General features: G+C 42.6%; 1 protein-coding gene across 3 annotated transcripts in view; it reads left to right on the top strand.

Moving 5' to 3' along the window:
* LOC147114809 (uncharacterized) overlaps positions 1-23901 on the top strand; it is a 158476-nt gene that overhangs the window by 68865 nt on the left and 65710 nt on the right. For all 3 annotated transcript variants that reach the window (XM_085992769.1, XM_085992767.1, XM_085992768.1), the window contains exon 5: positions 21536-21626. In XM_085992769.1, the coding sequence (XP_085848895.1) occupies positions 21536-21626 (91 nt within the window). The remainder of the gene's footprint in view (positions 1-21535; positions 21627-23901) is intronic.

Here is a 23901-nt window from a genome sequence, read left to right as displayed (position 1 = left end):
GCATGTCCTTTTGGCACCATGTTTCTGTTAACACAATTATATCAATGTCTTTTATAGCTTTTAGGAATTCAGGGTCTGTACTCTTCATCCCAAAAGTTGAGGAGCGGAGGCCCTGGATATTCCAGCAGCTTATGTGGAAAGAACGCATTTATATAGTTCAATAAAACGAAATAAAATGGACCTATTTTGTGGGATGAGTGTGGAAACACTATTTTCTATAATGCTAAATGATGATTTAGTATAAATTTCATGAGGCATGCACTCTCTCTCCCTCTCTCCCTCTCTCCCTCTAAATCAGAATCAATCTCTCTCTCCCTCTCTCTAAATCAGAATCAATCTCTCCCTCTCTCCCTCTCTCTAAATCAGAATCAATCTCTCTAAATCAGAATCAATCTCTCTCTCTCTCCCTCTAAATCAGAATCAATCTCTCCCTCTCTAAATCAGAATCAATCTCTCCCTCTCTCTAAATCAGAATCAATCTCTCCCTCTCTCTAAATCAGAATCAATCTCTCCCTCTCTCCCTCTCTCTAAATCAGAATCAATCTCTCCCTCTCTCTAAATCAGAATCAATCTCTCCCTCTCTCTAAATCAGAATCAATCTCTCCCTCTCTCTCTCTCTAAATCAGAATCAATCTCTCCCTCTCTCTAAATCAGAATCAATCTCTCCCTCTCTCTCTCTCTAAATCAGAATCAATCTCTCTCTCTCTCTCTCTCTAAATCAGAATCAATCTCTCCCTCTCCCTCTCTCTCTCTAAATCAGAATCAATCTCTCCCTCTCTCTCTCCCTCCCTCTAAATCAGAATCAATCTCTCCCTCCCTCTCTCTCTAAATCAGAATCAATCTCTCCCTCTCTCTCTCTAAATCAGAATCAATCTCTCCCTCTCTCTCTCTCTCTAAATCAGAATCAATCTCTCCCTCTCTCCCTCCCTCTATATCAGAATCAATCTCTCCCTCTCTCTCTCTCTAAATCAGAATCAATCTCTCCCTCTCTCTAAATCAGAATCAATCTCTCCCTCTCTCCCTCCCTCTAAATCAGAATCCATCTCTCCCTCTCTCCCTCTCTCTAAATCAGAATCAATCTCTCCCTCTCTCTCTCTCTAAATCAGAATCAATCTCTCCCTCTCTCCCTCTCTCTAAATCAGAATCAATCTCTCCCTCTCTCCCTCCCTCTAAATCAGAATCAATCTCTAGACCTCTCTCCCTTTCTCTAAATCAGAATCAATCTCTCCCACACAATTCACAATTCAAATGCTTTATTGGCATGAAAGTTTACAGCGAACCATATTGCCAAAGCATACACAACAAAAAAGTACAGTTTTCCAACATTCTGTAGGTGTCAAACAATTTTGACCCTTGTTGGGTACATACAATATTACTTTTAAACAGTATTAATTTAAACAGTCTTTGTACATCATTGGGTACATTCAGTATTAATTTTAAACAGTCCTCAGGTTGTGACATGTTGTTACATATTTGGCACCAAGGTATGGTCTGCCTCCTTCTCCCAGGACTAATCTTAATTTTGACAGGTCATCCAAATCCTTGAAATCTGGGGTTGTTTGGCTGAGCTTGTTAAATAATATGTTTCTTGATGTGTTGAATTTTTCGCATTTTAGGAGGAAATGCATTTCTGTTTCAACCTCGCCGGTCAGACATTGATCACATATTCTATTCTCTCTAGGCTGCCAGGATTTCTTGTATCTCCCTTTTTCAATTGCCAGTTGGTGGTCGCTTAGTCTGTACTTGGTGAGGGTCTGTCTCTGTTTTGTGTCTCTGATGGTCGAAAGATAGTCTGCCAGTTTATATTCTCTTTTTAGGGCCCGGTAACATTCTAATCTGCTTTGGCTTTTGGTTATTTTGTTCCAATGTTCCAGGTAGGTTTCTTTGCATTGTTTAATGATTTGGTTCACTCGGATTGGTGTTTGGACGGCAGTGTTGGTCTGGGACTGGTCAGGGTCCGGCTGAGTAGGAGTACTTAGTTTCTCTCTCTCTCTAAATCAGAATCAATCTCTCCCTCTCTCTCTCTAAATCAGAATCAATCTCTCCCTCTCTCTCTCTCTCTCTAAATCAGAATCAATCTCTCTCTCTCTCTCTCTCTCGAAATCAGAATCAATCTCTCCCTCTCTCTCTCTAAATCAGAATCAATCTCTCTCTCTCTCTAAATCAGAATCAATCTCTCCCTCTCTCTCTCTCTAAATCAGAATCAATCTCTCCCTCTCTCTCTCTAAATCAGAATCAATCTCTCCCTCTCTCTCTCTCTAAATCAGAATCAATCACTCCCTCTCTCTCCAAATCAGAATCAATCTCTCCCTCTCTCTCTCTCCAAATCAGAATCAATCTCTCCCTCTCTCTCTCTCTCTCTCTAAATCAGAATCAATCTCTCCCTCTCTCTCTCTAAATCAGAATCAATCTCTCCCTCTGTCTCTCTCTAAATCAGAATCAATCTCTCCCTCTCGCTCTCTCCAAATCAGAATCAATCTCTCCCTCTCTCTAAATCAGAATCAATCTCTCCCTCTCTCCCTCTCTAAATCAGAATCAATCTCTCCCTCTCTCTAAATCAGAATCAATCTCTCCCTCTCTCCAAATCAGAATCAATCTCTCCCTCTCTCTGAATCAGAATCAATCTCTCCCTCTCTCTAAATCAGAATCAATCTCTCGCTCTCTCTAAATCAGAATCAATCTCTCTCTCTCTCTCTCCCTCTAAATCAGAATCAATCTCTCCCTCTCTCCCTCTCTAAATCAGAATCAATCTCTCCCTCTCTCTAAATCAGAATCAATCTCTCCCTCTCTCTAAATCAGAATCAATCTCTCCCTCTCTCCCTCTCTCTAAATCAGAATCAATCTCTCCCTCTCTCTAAATCAGAATCAATCTCTCCCTCTCTCTAAATCAGAATCAATCTCTCCCTCTCTCTCTCTCTAAATCAGAATCAATCTCTCCCTCTCTCTAAATCAGAATCAATCTCTCCCTCTCTCTCTCTCTAAATCAGAATCAATCTCTCTCTCTCTCTCTAAATCAGAATCAATCTCTCCCTCTCCCTCTCTCTAAATCAGAATCAATCTCTCCCTCTCTCTCTCCCTCCCTCTAAATCAGAATCAATCTCTCCCTCCCTCTCTCTCTAAATCAGAATCAATCTCTCTCTCTCTCTCTAAATCAGAATCAAGCTCTCCCTCTCTCTCTCTCTCTAAATCAGAATCAATCTCTCCCTCCCTCCCTCTATATCAGAATCAATCTCTCCCTCTCTCTAAATCAGAATCAATCTCTCTCTCTCTCTAAATCAGAATCAATCTCTCCCTCTCTCTCTAAATCAGAATCAATCTCTCCCTCTCTCTCTCTCCCTCTAAATCAGAATCAATCTCTCCATCTCTCCCTCCCTCTAAATCAGAATCAATCTCTCCCTCTCTCTTTCTAAATCAGAATCAATCTCTCCCTCTCTCTAAATCAGAATCAATCTCTCCCTCTCTCTCTCTCTAAATCAGAATCAATCTCTCCCTCTCTCTCCCTCCCTCTAAATCAGAATCAATCTCTCCCTCTCTCTAAATCAGAATCAATCTCTCCCTCTCTCTCTCTCTAAATCAGAATCAATCTCTCCCTCTCTCTCTCTCCCTCTAAATCAGAATCAATCTCTCCCTCTCTCCCTCCCTCTAAATCAGAATCAATCTCTCCCTCTCTCTCTCTAAATCAGAATCAATCTCTCCCTCTCTCTCTAAATCAGAATCAATCTCTCCCTCTCTCTCTCTAAATCAGAATCAATCTCTCCCTCTCTCTCCCTCCCTCTAAATCAGAATCAATCTCTCCCTCTCTCTCTAAATCAGAATCAATCTCTCCCTCTCTCTAAATCAGAATCAATCTCTCCCTCTCTCTCTCTCTCTCTCTAAATCAGAATCAATCTCTCCCTCTCTCTCCCTCCCTCTAAATCAGAATCAATCTCTCCCTCTCTCTAAATCAGAATCAATCTCTCCCTCTCTCTCTCTAAATCAGAATCAATCTCTCCCTCTCTCTAAATCAGAATCAATCTCTCCCTCTCTCTCTCTCTCTAAATCAGAATCAATCTCTCCCTCCCTCCCTCTAAATCAGAATCAATCTCTCCCTCTCTCTCTAAATCAGAATCAATCTCTCCCTCTCTCTCTCTAAATCAGAATCAATCTCTCCCTCTCTCTCTCTAAATCAGACTCAATCTCTCCCTCTCTCTCCCTCTAAATCAGAATCAATCTCTCCCTCTCTCTCTCCCTCTAAATCAGAATCAATCTCTCCCTCTCTAAATCAGAATCAATCTCTCCCTCTCTCTCTCTAAATCAGAATCAATCTCTCCCAATTCCAATTCCAATTCCAATTAAAATGCTTTATTGGCATGAAAGTTTACAGAGAACCATATTGCCAAAGCTTACATAGCAAAAAGGTACAGTTTTCCAACATTCTGTAGGTGTCAATCGATTTGACATTTGTTGGGTACATACAATATTACTTTTAAACAATATTAATTTTAAACAGTCTTTGTACTTCATTTGGTACGTTCAATATTAATTTTAAACAGTCTTAATTTTAAACAGTCCTCAGGTTGTGACATGTTGTTACATATTTGGCCCCAAGGTATGGTCTGTCTCCTTCTCCTAGGACTAATCTCAATTTTGACAGATCATCCAATTCCTTGAAATCTGGGGTTGTTTGGCTTAGCTTGTTGAATAATATGTTTCTTGATGTGTTGAATTTTTCGCATTTTAGGAGGAAATGCATTTCTGTTTCAACCTCGCCAGCCAGACATTGATCGCATATTCTATTCTCTCTAGGCTGCCAGGATTTCTTGTATCTGCCTTTTTCAATTTCCAGTTGGTGGTCGCTTAGTCTGTACCTGGTGAGGGTCTGTCTCTGTTTTGTGTCTCTGATGGTCGTGAGGTAGTCTGCCAGTTTATATTCTCTTTTTAGGGCCCGGTAACATTCTAATCTGCTTTGGCTTTTGGTTATTTTGTTCCAATGTTCCAGGTAGGTTTCTTTGCATTTTTTAATGATTTGGTTCACTCGGATTGGTGTTTGGGCGGCTGTGTTGGTCTGGGGCTGGTCAGGGTCCGGCTGAGTACTTAGTTTCCGTAGCAGCTGACTCAGGGGACTCTTTTCTGGGTTTAGCTCTTGGGTCTGAAAGGCTTTGAAATGAAGGGTGTCTGGGGAGCTAGATTTGAGGTGATTTAGGAAGTTTAGTGCTCGTTTTTGGATGTTTATTATCAGTGGGTATCTGCCTAGTTCGGCTCTGCATGCATTTGTTGGCGTTTTCCTTTGGGTGCGAAGGATGCTTCGGCAGAATTCTGCATGTAGGGCTTCTATTGTATGTTTTTCCCATTTAGTGTAGCTTTGGTGATTTAGCGGGCCCCATACTTCACTACCGTACAGTGCAATGGGCAGGATTATGCTGTCAAATATTTTGAGCCAGATTTTGATTGGGATTTGGATGTTGTAGAATTTTCTTTTTATTGCATATAGGGCTCTTCGGGCTTTTTCTTTTAGTGCATTCACTGCTATGCTGAAGCTCCCTGATGCTGTAATAGTTAGACCAAGGTAGGTGTAGCTCATAGTGTGTCCTATAGTGGTATCACTGAGGGTAAACTGGTATTTGTTTTCCTGACATCTGGGCCTTTTTTGAAAAATCATGATGTTGGTTTTCTTTAGATTTACTGTTAGAGCCCAATTTTGGCAGTATTTGTCGAGTAGGTCTAGTTGTTGCTGTAATCCCTGTTCTGTGGGAGACAGCAGAACCAGGTCGTCCGCATAGAACAGGGATTTCACTTCTCCATCCAGGAGACGGAGACCTGGTGACTCGCTTTGCTCCAGCATGTCTGCTAATTCATTTATGTATATGTTGAACAGGGTCGGGCTCAAATTGCAGCCCTGCCGGACGCCTCTTCTCTGGGTGAAGAAATCGGTGCGTTTGTCTCCAATTTTGACCCCGCATTTGTTTTTCAGATACATTGATTTAATAAGGTCATAGACTTTGCCCCCTATTCCACATTGAAGAAGTTTATAATAGAGCCCTTCGTGCCATATAGAGTCAAAGGCTTTCTTGAAGTCGATGAAACAGGCGAATATTTTCCCATTTTTTGTTTGGTGTATATGTTTTTCAATGAGGGTGTGAAGGGTATAGATATGGTCGGCTGTGCGGTGTTTTGGAAGAAAGCCTATTTGGTTTTTTCTGAGGATATTATGTTTGTTAAGAAAATCAAGTAATCTACTATTTAGAATACTGCAGAATAACTTCCCTAGACAACTGTTGACACAGATGCCGCGGTAGTTATTTGGGTCTGATTTGTTTCCGCTTTTATATATGGGGGAGATTAGTCCTTGGCACCAGATATCGGGAAAACAGCCTGAACGTAATATGATGTTGAATAATTTGAGTACCGCACCCTGCATCTCCATATTGCTGAACTTGAGCATTTCATTTTTGATGTTGTCTGGGCCACAGGCTTTCTTTAGGTGGAGAGATTTTGTTTTTGTGGCCATTTCTTTCCATGTGATTGGGGAGTCTAGAGGGTTTTGGTTGTCTTTGATTGTTGCTTCTAATGTGTGGAGTTTTTCTGTGACCTGATGTTGACTTGGGTTTGTTTCGTTTATTGGGATGTCTTTGTAGAGGTTTTCAAAATGTGTTCTCCAGATGTCGCCATCTTGGATTGGTAATGCTTGCAATTGTGTTGTACTCAGGTTATTCCACATTTCCCAGAATTGTTTTGGGTTGGTGGAGTTTTCAATTTCTTCTAGTATTTTGTGGGTATAGTTTTGTGTTTTGTTCCTAATGGTGTGTTTATATCTTTTGAGGGTTTCATTGTATCTAGTACGTAGGTCCGGATTGTTTGGTTGGCGATGCTTTTGGTTTGATATTTTTCTCAGGTCTTTTCTGGCATTTTTGCATTCGTGGTCAAACCATTTCTTATTTTTATTTTGTCTTTTGTGACTCTTCCTCTTCTGTTTCACGAGGTCGGCTTTTACAGCTGCCTCATGAAAGATCATATTTATATCCTCTATGGCCATGTTTACCCCATCTCTGGTGATCTCATATAGATTTTCTTTAAATTTTGAAATTTTACTTGTGAGATCAGGTGAATTTAGTGCTGTGATGAATTTATCTCCACTGTCTGGGGCCCATCTGTATGTCTGGTTTATTTTATGTAGCTTACTGGGTTCCTTTTTTGTGTCTGTAGTTTGGGCAGAAAGTTTAAGGTACACATTTATTTGGTTATGGTCTGAGAGGGGGGATTGCTGCCTGACAGTGAATGCGTTGATATCGCAGGGGTCCAGGTCAGTGATTGTATAATCCACCACACTAGACCCAAGAGTTGAGGAATATGTGAGTCTCCCTAAGGAGTCCCCTCTGAACCTACCGTTAACTATGTACAGGCCTAAGGCTCGGCAGAGTTGCACTACCTCCCTACCGCTTTTATTTATTTCACAATCGAGGTTGTTTCGGTTTGCGATGGCTGGTGTGACATATAGAGGGGTCTGGCCAAACACATGGTTGTTGCCCTGTGGGTCTATGAAGTCAGGTTCACATCCTGTCCTTGCATTTAGGTCCCCACATAGTAGCACCTTTCCTTGGGCCTGGAAATGGCTGATTTCCATGTGGAGAGTGTCAAATATCTCCTCTTCAAAATATGGCGATTCTATTGGAGGTATGTAGATCGCACATAAGTAAACATCGTTTTTTTCTATTCCTATATTTTTATCTAATTTTAGCCATACGTGTGATTTTCCCTGTTTTATCGGTGAGATGTGTTTGTTCAGTTCTCCTTTATACCACACCAGGATTCCCCCGGAGGTTCTGCCCTTGCGTGTCTTAATGTTCTTTACTGAAGGCACAATAATTTCATGGTACATTGGGGGACAGTGGGTCGGCATGTCCTTTTGGCACCATGTTTCTGTTAACACAATTATATCAATGTCTTTTATAGCTTTTAGGAATTCAGGGTCTGTACTCTTCATCCCAAAAGTTGAGGAGCGGAGGCCCTGGATATTCCAGCAGCTTATGTGGAAAGAACGCATTTATATAGTTCAATAAAACGAAATAAAATGGACCTATTTTGTGGGATGAGTGTGGAAACACTATTTTCTATAATGCTAAATGATGATTTAGTATAAATTTCATGAGGCATGCACATATATCTATCTAATAGTAGTAATAATACTGATAAGATAACAATAATGATAATGATAAATAACAATATTAATAATTTCTCCGGCTTTCTATCAGGCTGTTCAGCATCGTCATGATCTTTCTCAGTTCTTGGTCTACAGTCTGTGGTCTAGAGGGGGGTCTTGGGTTCTGTTGTTGGTTTTGTAAAGGGGGGTGGGGGACATTGGTGGTCCTGTTTGGGTTACGGCTCCCAATGGTAGAGGGGGTGGGAGGGCTGCGTCTTTTGGCAGTGTTTATGAGGTTTTTTGCAAAGACCCACATCCGCTGTTTGAGTAGATGTATTTCGTCATAGAGGTCCCTTGTGTTGATGTTTGGATGATGGGCCAGGTAGACGTTGGGGAAGACAGAACATCTCGTGTCGATCTCCCTGTTGGTGTTGTGGATTATATAGGCTGGGGTGTCCTTTCTGGGCAGTAGTGTGGAGATCACGATCCGCGCCTCGGGGAATTCCTTGCTGGCCTTTTCCGCCATCCTGCTCACCGCCCTAGCAGTGCCTTCCCGTAGGGTGCGTAGGTCGTTTGTGCCTGTGTGGATCACAAGCCATTTGGGGCTTCCAAGGGATTCTTTGTTCAGGATCTTCATTGCATGTTCTGTGTTGCTGCACCATTTTTTCAGGACTTGATGACCTGGGAACAGCCTCTGGGGGTCCAGAAACTTTCCGTTGGAGTCGGTCAGCAGGACCGCCTGAGGGGCTGGTTTTTCAGACTGGGTAGCAGTAGTCTGGGCAGGACTCGACTGATGGCTGGTTGTTGGCTGGGTTTCTGGGATATGTTGTGTGGCAGGAGCGGGGTTTGAGGCTTTCGGTGTGTCCTCGTGTGGGGGGGCATCTGACGGGTTCTGCGTCCCTGTGTGTGAGGACTGGGTAGCGGTAGTCTGGGCAGGACTCGACTGAGGGCTGGTTGTTGGCTGGGTTTCTGTGGTGAGCTGTGTGGCAGGAGCGGGGTTTGTGGCTTTCGGTGTGTCCTCGTGTGGGGTGGCATCCGACGGGTTCTGTGTCCTTGTGTGTGTTGTTTTTTGGACCTTAAGAGGTTTGTGTTGCCTGCTGAGCCTTTCTACGGCCTCCGTCATTTTGTTTAGTTGGGTATGGAGTTCTTGGATCTTATTTATTTGTTCCTCTACGGTCTTTCTCAGATTGTGGATGGTGGACTCGTTTTCCATTTTCAGCTGTTTGAATTCCTCCGTCCAGTTCTTGGTCTGTGTTTCTCTGTATTCGTTGAATTCGAGTTCTAGTTTGGACAGACTCTCTTTCAGCAGTTTGTTTGCGTTGAGAGGTGTGGGGGGGGTGGAGATGGTCAGGGAGGTGTGTGTCTCTGCTGGACTCTCTTCTTCTTCCTCCGCTTGGCTCTCATCATCCTCTGTTCGATTCTCTTTTGCCTCCTGTCCATTGGTCCTATTTGTGTCTGCCTTAGTTTTCAGCTGGGGGAATTCCTTTTCGAAGGAGTCCAGACTTTCTACATTCCCCTGTATCATGATCTTTCCTTTTTTGTTGTAGTAGCTTATGGTTAGCAGGGGGTCATCTTTATCTAGATTTCCATCTTTACATATTTTCAGTCTGCCTCCACTGCCAATACCTTCGCTGGAGACGTATGCGTAGTATTTTTGTAAAGTCTCCTTCCATGAGGGAATGGAGTCGGTGTAGAATATGAGGTTGTTCTTCGTCTTAATCCCTTTGTGTGTGGTATAGTCAACGTAGAGGACCTCTGGGTTACTTTTTAGTGTTATGTCCTTGTGTTTTTCCTTTGCTTTATTTTTTGTGCATTGCTCAGGATATTTCATTTCCCTGCTCATTGTAGTCGTTTGTTTTGTCTCAGGCAGATAACTTTTTTTCTCTTTTTTGTGTCGTGTTCCACCTTATCCCACTTTTAGGTCCAAAATTGAGAGTTTTTCAGGGGTTCATCTTTGATATAGCTGCTCTTAAAAGTTTCTCTCTCTCTCTCTCACAGGTTCCTGGTTCGGGTTGTTTATCGTTTCTCTCTGGTTTCTATTCCTTTTTTTTTTCTTTCTTTTTTTTTCTTTTTTTCTTTTTTTTTCTTCGGGTTTGTTGTTCTTTTTCTAGGTTAACTAAATTTAGGTAGATCTAGGTATAGCTTTTTTCCTCCGGACCCGGAGTTTTCCTCTCTCTCCTCGCGTCGGTCTCAGGCTGTTTCTGCTCTGGTCCCAGCCCCTCGGCTCGGCTGTGCAGTCCCGTCCCGGCCCGGTGTTTGTCCGAGTTTCTCCGACCCCGGAGTTTCTCGGGTTTCGGGCCCCGGGCTTGCTCTCTCTCCGGGTTTCTGCCCTGGTCCCCGCCCGGCCCGGTGTTTGTCCGAGTTTCTCCGATCCCGGAGTTTCTCGGTTTTCAGGCCCTGGGCTTGCTCGCTCTCCGGGCCTCTGCCCTGGTCCCAGCCCCTCGGCTCGGCTGTGCAGTCCCGGCCCGGCCGAGTCTCTCCGACCCCGGAGTTTCTCGGATTTCAGGCCCCGGGCTTGCTCGCTCTCCAGGCCCGACCCGATCCGGCACCCCTACCTCTCCACTCGCCTCTTTGACTGGCTCGGGCCGTTCCTCCCGGTCTGGGTCGACTCCTGTTGCTGCTCGCTCTCCTTCTCTCCGGTGCCTCGCTCGGCCCGGTTCCTCGGGCCTTTCTCCGGCTTCAGGCTCCGTGCTCCGGTTGCTGCTCGGGCTCTGCTCTCTCTCTCTCCCTGTTTTGGAGTTCTCTCTCTCTGTTCCCGGTTTCTCTCTCTCTGTTCCCGGGTTTTCCTGCGCTGTTCTGGCTCCGATCCCCCGGCCGCTCTCTCACCCTCTCTCAGGTATTCTCTCTCTCTAAATCAGACTCAATCTCTCCCTCTCTCTCCCTCTAAATCAGAATCAATCTCTCTCTCCCTCTCTCTCTAAATCAGAATCAATCTCTCCCTCTCTCTCTCTAAATCAGAATCAATCTCTCCCTCTCTCTCTCTAAATCAGAATCAATCTCTCCCTCTCTCTCTCTCTCTAAATCAGACTCAATCTCTCCCTCTCTCTCCCTCTAAATCAGAATCAATCTCTCCCTCTCTCTCTCCCTCTAAATCAGAATCAATCTCTCCCTCTCTCTCTCTAAATCAGAATCAATCTCTCTCTCCCTCTCTCTAAATCAGAATCAATCTCTCTCTCCCTCTCTCTCTAAATCAGAATCAATCTCTCCCTCTCTCTCTCTAAATCAGAATCAATCTCTCCCTCTCTCCCTCCCTCTAAATCAGAATCAATCTCTCCCTCTCTCCCTCTCTCTCTAAATCAGAATCAATCTCTCCCTCTCTCTCTCTCTCTAAATCAGAATCAATCTCTCTCTCTCTCCCTCTAAATCAGAATCAATCTCTCCCTCTCTCCCTCCCTCTAAATCAGAATCAATCTCTCCCTCTCTCTCTCTCTAAATCAGAATCAATCTCTCCCTCTCTCTAAATCAGAATCAATCTCTCCCTCTCTCCCTCCCTCTAAATCAGAATCAATCTCTCCCTCTCTAAATCAGAATCAATCTCTCCCTCTCTCCCTCCCTCTAAATCAGAATCAATCTCTCCCTCCCTCTCTCTCTAAATCAGAATCAATCTCTCTCTCTCTAAATCAGAATCAAGCTCTCCCTCTCTCTCTCTCTCTCTAAATCAGAATCAATCTCTCCCTCCCTCCCTCTATATCAGAATCAATCTCTCCCTCTCTCTAAATCAGAATCAATCTCTCTCTCTCTCTCTCCCTCCCTCTAAATCAGAATCAATCTCTCCCTCCCTCTCTCTCTAAATCAGAATCAATCTCTCTCTCTCTCTCTCTAAATCAGAATCAAGCTCTCCCTCTCTCTCTCTCTCTAAATCAGAATCAATCTCTCCCTCCCTCCCTCTATATCAGAATCAATCTCTCCCTCTCTCTAAATCAGAATCAATCTCTCTCTCTCTCTAAATCAGAATCAATCTCTCCCTCTCTCTCTAAATCAGAATCAATCTCTCCCTCTCTCTCTCTCCCTCTAAATCAGAATCAATCTCTCCATCTCTCCCTCCCTCTAAATCAGAATCAATCTCTCCCTCTCTCTTTCTAAATCAGAATCAATCTCTCCCTCTCTCTAAATCAGAATCAATCTCTCCCTCTCTCTCTCTCTAAATCAGAATCAATCTCTCCCTCTCTCTCCCTCCCTCTAAATCAGAATCAATCTCTCCCTCTCTCTAAATCAGAATCAATCTCTCCCTCTCTCTCTCTCAAAATCAGAATCAATCTCTCCCTCTCTCTCTCTCCCTCTAAATCAGAATCAATCTCTCCCTCTCTCCCTCCCTCTAAATCAGAATCAATCTCTCCCTCTCTCTCTCTAAATCAGAATCAATCTCTCCCTCTCTCTCTAAATCAGAATCAATCTCTCCCTCTCTCTCTCTAAATCAGAATCAATCTCTCCCTCTCTCTCCCTCCCTCTAAATCAGAATCAATCTCTCCCTCTCTCTCTAAATCAGAATCAATCTCTCCCTCTCTCTAAATCAGAATCAATCTCTCCCTCTCTCTCTCTCTCTCTAAATCAGAATCAATCTCTCCCTCTCTCTCCCTCCCTCTAAATCAGAATCAATCTCTCCCTCTCTCTAAATCAGAATCAATCTCTCCCTCTCTCTCTCTAAATCAGAATCAATCTCTCCCTCTCTCTAAATCAGAATCAATCTCTCCCTCTCTCTCTCTCTCTAAATCAGAATCAATCTCTCCCTCCCTCCCTCTAAATCAGAATCAATCTCTCCCTCTCTCTCTAAATCAGAATCAATCTCTCCCTCTCTCTCTCTAAATCAGAATCAATCTCTCCCTCTCTCTCTCTAAATCAGACTCAATCTCTCCCTCTCTCTCCCTCTAAATCAGAATCAATCTCTCCCTCTCTCTCTCCCTCTAAATCAGAATCAATCTCTCCCTCTCTAAATCAGAATCAATCTCTCCCTCTCTCTCTCTAAATCAGAATCAATCTCTCCCTCTCTCTCTCTAAATCAGACTCAATCTCTCCCTCTCTCTCCCTCTAAATCAGAATCAATCTCTCTCTCCCTCTCTCTCTAAATCAGAATCAATCTCTCCCTCTCTCTCTCTAAATCAGAATCAATCTCTCCCTCTCTCTCTCTAAATCAGAATCAATCTCTCCCTCTCTCTCTCTCTCTAAATCAGACTCAATCTCTCCCTCTCTCTCCCTCTAAATCAGAATCAATCTCTCCCTCTCTCTCTCCCTCTAAATCAGAATCAATCTCTCCCTCTCTCTCTCTAAATCAGAATCAATCTCTCTCTCCCTCTCTCTAAATCAGAATCAATCTCTCTCTCCCTCTCTCTCTAAATCAGAATCAATCTCTCCCTCTCTCTCTCTAAATCAGAATCAATCTCTCCCTCTCTCCCTCCCTCTAAATCAGAATCAATCTCTCCCTCTCTCCCTCTCTCTCTAAATCAGAATCAATCTCTCCCTCTCTCTCTCTCTCTAAATCAGAATCAATCTCTCTCTCTCTCCCTCTAAATCAGAATCAATCTCTCCCTCTCTCCCTCCCTCTAAATCAGAATCAATCTCTCCCTCTCTCTCTCTCTAAATCAGAATCAATCTCTCCCTCTCTCTCTCTCTCTAAATCAGAATCAATCTCTCTCTCCCTCTCTCTAAATCAGAATCAATCTCTCCCTCTCTCCCTCCCTCTAAATCAGAATCAATCTCTCCCTCTCTAAATCAGAATCAATCTCTCCCTCTCTCCCTCCCTCTAAATCAGAATCAATCTCTCCCTCTCTCCCTCTCTCTAAATCAGAATCAATCTCTCCCACACAATTCACAATTCAAATGCTTTATTGGCATGAAAGTTTACAGAGAACCATATTGCCAAAGCTTACACAACAAAAAAGTACAGTTTTCCAACATTCTGTAGGTGTCAAACAATTTTGACCCTTGTTGGGTACATACAATATTACTTTTAAACAGTATTAATTTAAACAGTCTTTGTACATCATTGGGTACATTCAGTATTAATTTTAAACAATATGTTGTTACATATTTGGCACCAAGGTATGGTCTGTCTCCTTCTCCCAGGACTAATCTTAATTTTGACAGGTCATCCAAATCCTTGAAATCTGGGGTTGTTTGGCTGAGCTTGTTAAATAATATGTTTCTTGATGTGTTGAATTTTTCGCATTTTAGGAGGAAATGCATTTCTGTTTCAACCTCGCCGGTCAGACATTGATCACATATTCTATTCTCTCTAGGCTGCCAGGATTTCTTGTATCTCCCTTTTTCAATTGCCAGTTGGTGGTCGCTTAGTCTGTACTTGGTGAGGGTCTGTCTCTGTTTTGTGTCTCTGATGGTCGAGAGATAGTCTGCCAGTTTATATTCTCTTTTTATTGCCCGGTAACATTCTAATCTGCTTTGGCTTTTGGTTATTTTGTTCCAATGTTCCAGGTAGGTTTCTTTGCATTGTTTAATGATTTGGTTCACTCGGATTGGTGTTTGGACGGCAGTGTTGGTCTGGGACTTGTCAGGGTCCGGCTGAGTAGGAGTACTTAGTTTCTCTCTCTCTCTAAATCAGAATCAATCTCTCCCTCTCTCTCTCTAAATCAGAATCAATCTCTCCCTCTCTCTCTCTAAATCAGAATCAATCTCTCTCTCTCTCTCGAAATCAGAATCAATCTCTCCCTCTCTCTCTCTAAATCATAATCAATCTCTCTCTCTCTCTCTCTCTAAATCAGAATCAATCTCTCTCTCTCTAAATCAGAATCAATCTCTCCCTCTCTCTCTCTAAATCAGAATCAATCTCTCCCTCTCTCTTCTCTAAATCAGAATCAATCTCTCCCTCTCTCTCCAAATCAGAATCAATCTCTCCCTCTCTCTCTCTCCAAATCAGAATCAATCTCTCCCTCTCTCTCTCTCTAAATCAGAATCAATCTCTCCCTCTCTCTAAATCAGAATCAATCTCTCCCTCTGTCTCTCTCTAAATCAGAATCAATCTCTCCCTCTCGCTCTCTCCAAATCAGAATCAATCTCTCCCTCTCTCTAAATCAGAATCAAACTCTCCCTCTCTCTCTCTCTCTAAATCAGAATCAATCTCTCTCTCTCTCTCCCTCTAAATCAGAATCAATCTCTCCCTCTCTCCCTCTCTAAATCAGAATCAATCTCTCCCTCTCTCTAAATCAGAATCAATCTCTCCCTCTCTCCAAATCAGAATCAATCTCTCCCTCTCTCTGAATCAGAATCAATCTCTCCCTCTCTCTAAATCAGAATCAATCTCTCTCTCTCTCTAAATCAGAATCAATCTCTCTCTCTCTCTCTCCCTCTAAATCAGAATCAATCTCTCCCTCTCTCCCTCTCTAAATCAGAATCAATCTCTCCCTCTCTCTAAATCAGAATCAATCTCTCCCTCTCTCTAAATCAGAATCAATCTCTCCCTCTCTCCCTCTCTCTAAATCAGAATCAATCTCTCCCTCTCTCTAAATCAGAATCAATCTCTCCCTCTCTCCCTCTCTCTAAATCAGAATCAATCTCTCTCTCTCTCTAAATCAGAATCAATCTCTCCCTCTCTCTAAATCAGAATCAATCTCTCCCTCTCTCTCTAAATCAGAATCAATCTCTCTCTCTCTCTCTAAATCAGAATCAATCTCTCCCTCTCCCTCTCTCTAAATCAGAATCAATCTCTCCCTCTCTCTCTCCCTCCCTCTAAATCAGAATCAATCTCTCCCTCCCTCTCTCTCTAAATCAGAATCAATCTCTCTCTCTCTCTCTAAATCAGAATCAAGCTCTCCCTCTCTCTCTCTCTCTCTCTAAATCAGAATCAATCTCTCCCTCTCTCCCTCCCTCTATATCAGAATCAATCTCTCCCTCTCTCTCTCTAAATCAGAATCAATCTCTCTCTCTCTCTAAATCAGAATCAATCTCTCCCTCTCTCTCTAAATCAGAATCAATCTCTCCCTCTCTCTCCCTCCCTCTAAATCAGAATCAATCTCTCCCTCTCTCTTTCTAAATCAGAATCAATCTCTCCCTCTCTCTCTCTAAATCAGAATCAATCTCTCCCTCTCTCTCTCTCTAAATCAGAATCAATCTCTCCCTCTCCCTCCCTCTAAATCAGAATCAATCTCTCCCTCTCTCTAAATCAGAATCAATCTCTCCCTCTCTCTCTCTCTAAATCAGAATCAATCTCTCCCTCTCTCTCTCTCCCTCTAAATCAGAATCAATCTCTCCCTCTCTCCCTCCCTCTAAATCAGAATCAATCTCTTCCTCTCTCTCTCTAAATCAGAATCAATCTCTCCCTCTCTCTCTAAATCAGAATCAATCTCTCCCTCTCTCTCTCTAAATCAGAATCAATCTCTCCCTCTCTCTCCCTCCCTCTAAATCAGAATCAATCTCTCCCTCTCTCTCTAAATCAGAATCAATCTCTCCCTCTCTCTCTCTAAATCAGAATCAATCTCTCCCTCTCTCTCTCTCTCTCTAAATCAGAATCAATCTCTCCCTCTCTCTCCCTCTAAATCAGAATCAATCTCTCCCTCTCTCCCTCCCTCTAAATCAGAATCAATCTCTCCCTCTCTCTAAATCAGAATCAATCTCTCCCTCTCTCTCTCTAAATCAGAATCAATCTCTCCCTCTCTCTAAATCAGAATCAATCTCTCCCTCTCTCTCTCTCTCTAAATCAGAATCAATCTCTCCCTCCCTCCCTCTAAATCAGAATCAATCTCTCCCTCTCTCTCTAAATCAGAATCAATCTCTCCCTCTCTCTCTCTAAATCAGAATCAATCTCTCCCTCTCTCTCTCTAAATCAGACTCAATCTCTCCCTCTCTCTCCCTCTAAATCAGAATCAATCTCTCCCTCTCTCTCTCCCTCTAAATCAGAATCAATCTCTCCCTCTCTAAATCAGAATCAATCTCTCCCTCTCTCTAAATCAGAATCAATCTCTCCCTCTCTCTCTCTAAATCAGAATCAATCTCTCCCTCTCTCTCTCTCTCTAAATCAGACTCAATCTCTCCCTCTCTCTCCCTCTAAATCAGAATCAATCTCTCCCTCTCTCTCTCCCTCTAAATCAGAATCAATCTCTCCCTCTCTCTCTCTAAATCAGAATCAATCTCTCTCTCCCTCTCTCTAAATCAGAATCAATCTCTCTCTCCCTCTCTCTCTAAATCAGAATCAATCTCTCCCTCTCTCTCTCTAAATCAGAATCAATCTCTCCCTCTCTCCCTCCCTCTAAATCAGAATCAATCTCTCCCTCTCTCCCTCTCTAAATCAGAATCAATCTCTCCCTCTCTCTCTCTCTCTAAATCAGAATCAATCTCTCTCTCTCTCCCTCTAAATCAGAATCAATCTCTCCCTCTCTCCCTCCCTCTAAATCAGAATCAATCTCTCCCTCTCTCTCTAAATCAGAATCAATCTCTCCCTCTCCAATTCCAATTCCAATTCCAATTAAAATGCTTTATTGGCATGAAAGTTTACAGAGAACCATATTGCCAAAGCTTACATAGCAAAAAGGTACAGTTTTCCAACATTCTATAGGTGTCAATCGATTTGACATTTGTTGGGTACATACAATATTACTTTTAAACAATATTAATTTTAAACAGTCTTTGTACTTCATCTCTCTCTAAATCAGAATCAATCTCTCCCTCTCTCCCTCTCTCTAAATCAGAATCAATCTCTCCCTCTCTCCCTCCCTCTAAATCAGAATCAATCTCTCCCTCTCTAAATCAGAATCAATCTCTCCCTCTCTCCCTCCCTCTAAATCAGAATCAATCTCTCCATCTCTCCCTCTCTCTAAATCAGAATCAATCTCTCCCACACAATTCACAATTCAAATGCTTTATTGGCATGAAAGTTTACAGAGAACCATATTGCCAAAGCTTACACAACAAAAAAGTACAGTTTTCCAACATTCTGTAGGTGTCAAACAATTTTGACCCTTGTTGGGTACATACAATATTACTTTTAAACAGTATTAATTTAAACAGTCTTTGTACATCATTGGGTACATTCAGTATTAATTTTAAACAATATGTTGTTACATATTTGGCACCAAGGTATGGTCTGTCTCCTTCTCCCAGGACTAATCTTAATTTTGACAGGTCATCCAAATCCTTGAAATCTGGGGTTGTTTGGCTGAGCTTGTTAAATAATATGTTTCTTGCTGTGTTGAATTTTTCGCATTTTAGGAGGAAATGCATTTCTGTTTCAACCTCGCCGGTCAGACATTGATCACATATTCTATTCTCTCTAGGCTGCCAGGATTTCTTGTATCTCCCTTTTTCAATTGCCAGTTGGTGGTCGCTTAGTCTGTACTTGGTGAGGGTCTGTCTCTGTTTTGTGTCTCTGATGGTCGAGAGATAGTCTGCCAGTTTATATTCTCTTTTTATTGCCCGGTAACATTCTAATCTGCTTTGGCTTTTGGTTATTTTGTTCCAATGTTCCAGGTAGGTTTCTTTGCATTGTTTAATGATTTGGTTCACTCGGATTGGTGTTTGGACGGCAGTGTTGGTCTGGGACTGGTCAGGGTCCGGCTGAGTAGGAGTACTTAGTTTCTCTCTCTCTCTAAATCAGAATCAATCTCTCCCTCTCTCTCTCTAAATCAGAATCAATCTCTCCCTCTCTCTCTCTAAATCAGAATCAATCTCTCTCTCTCTCTCTCGAAATCAGAATCAATCTCTCCCTCTCTCTCTCTCTCTAAATCAGAATCAATCTCTCTCTCTCTCTCTCTAAATCAGAATCAATCTCTCTCTCTCTCTCTAAATCAGAATCAATCTCTCCCTCTCTCTCTCTAAATCAGAATCAATCTCTCCCTCTCTCTTTAAATCAGAATCAATCTCTCCCTCTCTCTCCAAATCAGAATCAATCTCTCCCTCTCAGTTCAGTTCAGTTCAGTTCAGTTCAAATGCTTTATTGGCATGAAAGTTTACAGAGAACCATATTGCCAAAGCTTACATAGCAAAAAGGTACAGTTTTCCAACATTCTGTAGGTGTCTCTCTCTCTCCAAATCAGAATCAATCTCTCCCTCTCTCTCTAAATCAGAATCAATCTCTCCCTCTCTCTAAATCAGAATCAATCTCTCCCTCTGTCTCTCTCTAAATCAGAATCAATCTCTCCCTCTCGCTCTCTCCAAATCAGAATCAATCTCTCCCTCTCTCTAAATCAGAATCAAACTCTCCCTCTCTCTCTCTCTCTAAATCAGAATCAATCTCTCTCTCTCTCTCCCTCTAAATCAGAATCAATCTCTCCCTCTCTCCCTCTCTAAATCAGAATCAATCTCTCCCTCTCTCTAAATCAGAATCAATCTCTCCCTCTCTCCAAATCAGAATCAATCTCTCCCTCTCTCTAAATCAGAATCAATCTCTCCCTCTCTCTAAATCAGAATCAATCTCTCTCTCTCTCTCAATCAGAATCAATGTCTCTCTCTCTCCCTCTAAATCAGAATCAATCTCTCCCTCTCTCCCTCTCTAAATCAGAATCAATCTCTCCCTCTCTCTAAATCAGAATCAATCTCTCCCTCTCTCTAAATCAGAATCAATCTCTCCCTCTCTCCCTCTCTCTAAATCAGAATCAATCTCTCCCTCTCTCTAAATCAGAATCAATCTCTCCCTCTCTCTAAATCAGAATCAATCTCTCCCTCTCTCTCTCTCTAAATCAGAATCAATCTCTTCCTCTCTCTAACTCAGAATCAATCTCTCCCTCTCTCTCTCTCTAAATCAGAATCAATCTCTCTCTCTCTCTCTAAATCAGAATCAATCTCTCCCTCTCTCCCTCCCTCTAAATCAGAATCAATCTCTCCCTCCCTCTCTCTCTAAATCAGAATCAATCTCTCCCTCTCTCTCTCTCTAAATCAGAATCAATCTCTCCCTCTCTCTCTCTAAATCAGAATCAATCTCTCCCTCTCTCCCTCCCTCTATATCAGAATCAATCTCTCCCTCTCTCTAAATCAGAATCAATCTCTCTCTCTCTCTCTCTAAATCAGAATCAATCTCTCCCTCCCTCTCTCTAAATCAGAATCAATCTCTCCCTCTCTCTCTCTCTAAATCAGAATCAATCTCTCCCTCTCTCTCCCTCTAAATCAGAATCAATCTCTCCCTCTCTCCCTCCCTCTAAATCAGAATCAATCTCTCCCTCTCTCTCTCTAAATCAGAATCAATCTCTCCCTCTCTCTCTAAATCAGAATCAATCTCTCTCTCTCCCTCTAAATCAGAATCAATCTCTCGCTCTCTCCCTCCCTCTAAATCAGAATCAATCCCTCCCTCTCTCTCTCTCTCTCTAAATCAGAATCAATCTCTCTCTCTCCCTCTAAATCAGAATCAATCTCTCCCTCTCTCTCTCTGTCTCTAAATCAGAATCAATCTCTCTCTCTCTCTCTCTCTCTCTAAATCAGAATCAATCTCTCTCTCTCTCCCTCTAAATCAGAATCAATCTCTCTCTCCCTCTCTCTAAATCAGAATCAATCTCTCTCTCTCTCTCTAAATCAGAATCAATCTCTCCCTCTCTCCCTCTCTCTAAATCAGAATCAATCTCTCCCTCTCTCTAAATCAGAATAAATCTCTCCCTCTCTCTCTCTGTCTCTAAATCAGAATCAATCTCTCTCTCTCTCTCTCTCTCTCTAAATCAGAATCAATCTCTCCCTCTCTCTCTCTAAATCAGAATCAATCTCTCTCTCCCTCTAAATCAGAATCAATCTCTCCCTCTCTCTCTCTCTAAATCAGAATCAATCTCTCCCTCTCTCCCTCTAAATCAGAATCAATCTCTCCCTCCCTCTCTCTAAATCAGAATAAATCTCTCCCTCTCTCTAAATCAGAATCAATCTCTCCCTCTCTCCCTCCCTCTAAATCAGAATCAATCTCTCCACCTCTCTCTCTCCCTCTAAATCGGAATCAATCTCTCCCTCTCTCTCTCCCTCTAAATCAGAATCAATCTCTCCCTCTCTCCCTCCCTCTAAATCAGAATCAATCTCTCTCTCTCTCTCTCACCCTCCCCAGAACACAGTGGTGTTTTTTAATCTTTGTGTATCTCCATGTACAATAAAAATACCAGGCCAGCTAATTCATCCCACCATATATATATCAAATGATGTTAAAGAAAAGTCTGCCACTTTTTTTTCCACTGTAAAGCTGTTTTAATGACAACCAAATAGATACTTTTTTGTTCAATATATATTTGAGTTTCTCCAAGTGCAATAGAATACAAGCGTGAAAGTGCTAAGCAAGAGCAGAAGTACAATAGGATTATTATGGAATTTTATAAATATTTTATTCCAAATGTGGTGTGAGGATAGTTTAAGAGTGTGTTTTTAAATGGGACAATTTAAAATACAATTTTGACTTGGGTTGAGGAAAGGTGCAGTAAAGTAATTGCTGTGAAGTAAAAATTCAAAGTTCAAGGTCTAGGCAATACAGGTTTTCATTGTTATTTATTGTTTACTGGATGGTTCTGCTTTCTTTAGCCAGCATCGCATTTGGTGGGTCTTATTGAAGATATAAGAACATCATTTATGAATTGCTTAAATAATCCAACACCAATTGCTCTTTCGCAAGGTAAAGTATCAATTTACTGTCGGTACATTTTACATTTTTATATTAAAAGATTTAGCAAAATCCGTTGTCTCCACCTTTTTTAAATTTCATTTTTTGTGAGGGTAAAACACCCTTTTGTTTTAGTTTATTTTCTTCCCTTCACTGGTCTTCCCATACTATGCACCAGCAATGGCTGAGAGGAAAGGCAGTCTGCTCCCAGACCTTACTGCTTCTCTGAAGAAAAAAGGAATATATGACCAGTCTCGGAATAAATTTTCCCTTTTATCTTTTTTGCCCCCCATCCCTATGGGAAAACACCAAACTTCCACTTAGCCCCTTCCCAAAGACAATGGCCCAGAAATTCGGCTCTCCCCGGGTGAGTACGCACAGGGTACTCACCCGTAAGCCGAATGGAATTGCCGGTTTCCTGCATGCACTGCGCATGCGCGGGAAACCGGCACTTCTGATCCTCTGAACGAAGAGTTTCAGAGGTCGAACGCACGCGCAGGGGAGGCTGCGCGTGCGCTTTGAACTTAGGTTCTTTTTACAGCTTTTCCCGGGAGGGTAAGCCTGCAGGATTTACACATTTAAAAAGCAGGCGTAAGGCCTGCTTTTTGCAAGGTAAGTGGTCAATTAATTAAAATTAAAACATTTTTTCCACAGGTTTATTATTTTTAAATACTTTAAAGCAAGGTAAGTTTATTTTTAGCCCCGTTATAATATAAAATTATTTTTGTCAAAAATTTAAATTGTTTAAAATAGTTATTTAATGTAATTTATAGTTTATTTAAAAAGTATGATTTAAAAAAAAAATAATTATTTGAACGTTTACTGCTATTTTGGGCCCGTAGTATTTATCAGTTTTGACAGGTCTGCCTGTCAATCTTATGAATGGGCTTTTCCCTCCTCCGATTGGCTGCCCATGGCTCACGTGATCCCAGGGGACGCATCGCACTAACTACGCCCCTGGGACACGCAAGCACAGTGCGCCGGCAGCTGGGCCAGGCCCCGGAGCGGAATTCCACGGGGCCCTACAGCTCAACTGCCAGCGCGCAAGGTAAGTGCAGGTCGGGGGCTTACACCCGCGGGAAGCCCCCGACCCGAATTTCTGGGCCAATGCAAAGTTCAGGAACTCCACTTTGCACATTGTGGCATGCCACCATTTTGAATTGCACTTTTATAGATTGTTGTTCTTGATGTAACTGTGTCATTAATAATATATCTAACAGGAACACAAGTTTCTTTAATGAAATGGGGAGCATTTTTAGTGTATTTATAATTGGAATTAGTTGATTTCCAGTGCCATTGCACACAGTGAATAAAGACCAAGTGTAGTCTTTGGGTGAAGCAAGGTTAAAGGGTGTGGGATAATTGGAGCAAAGCGTTCAGACCCCATTTTAACATCATACTGTAGGAACGGGAGTTCCTAACGAAAAGACTGAGTTCTGCTCAGGCAATCAATCAAACGAACTTTAATGAAACAAACAGGTTTTAACAAGAAACTGCTGGACAACGTCGAATACAGGTCTGCTCTCTTCAGAGGCTCCACGAAGACTGCTGTGGCCGTTCCCCCGATGACGTCATGACGTCATCACGTTCTTCCCGCCAACGTGATGAACGGCATGACGTCATCATGTTTTGACCGCGCTGTTAAAGGGACCGCGCACTGCTCAGTTAAACAGTACAGATAAAGATACAGACACCGGTTGCGGCTAACATGCTGTTGAAGGAATTATGTACAAACGATCTGAGTCCTTTGGTGGCTCCGCCACATGCGCCCCCCCCAGAATTGTCTTTAACAGTAAAAGTGAGATGTTGAGGAGGCCTGACCAGTCTGTCTGTGCGGCTTCGATAACCTGGCAGAGGAAGCTGATGGACAGCGGTTGAGTTGTCGGGCGGCTGTGGTCGAGCTGGCGTGGTGGTTGTGGTCGAATTGGCGGGCGGCTGAGGTTGGTCTGGCATGGCGGCTGCGGGCGGTCGACCCCGTTTCGGCGGTTGAGCGGTGACGACTGGGAGATCCAGGTCCAAATGAGCTGGCTTCAACCGGTCCACCGAAATATGATCCGGCTTCCCTCCGATGTCGACCGCAAAGGATTTGTCTCCCGATTCGATGACGTGGAACGGACCCGTGTAAGGGGGCTTGAGCGGATCCTGGTGAGCGTCGTGTCGGATAATAATAATAATAAATTATTATTATTATAGCAACTACCATTACTATTTGCTGATAAAGACATACTCGGCGCTCTTCAGCTTAGCCGGCACGTGGGAGCTCTGCAGGCCGTGATTTGATGTAGGC

This window comes from Somniosus microcephalus, chromosome 7 (assembly GCF_052327205.1).
Source record: "Somniosus microcephalus isolate GS21.2 chromosome 7, FLI_Smic_1.0, whole genome shotgun sequence".
NCBI lineage: Eukaryota > Metazoa > Chordata > Chondrichthyes > Squaliformes > Somniosidae > Somniosus > Somniosus microcephalus.
Note: the sequence above shows the minus strand (reverse complement) of the source record. Positions and strands in the feature narration are given on the sequence as shown.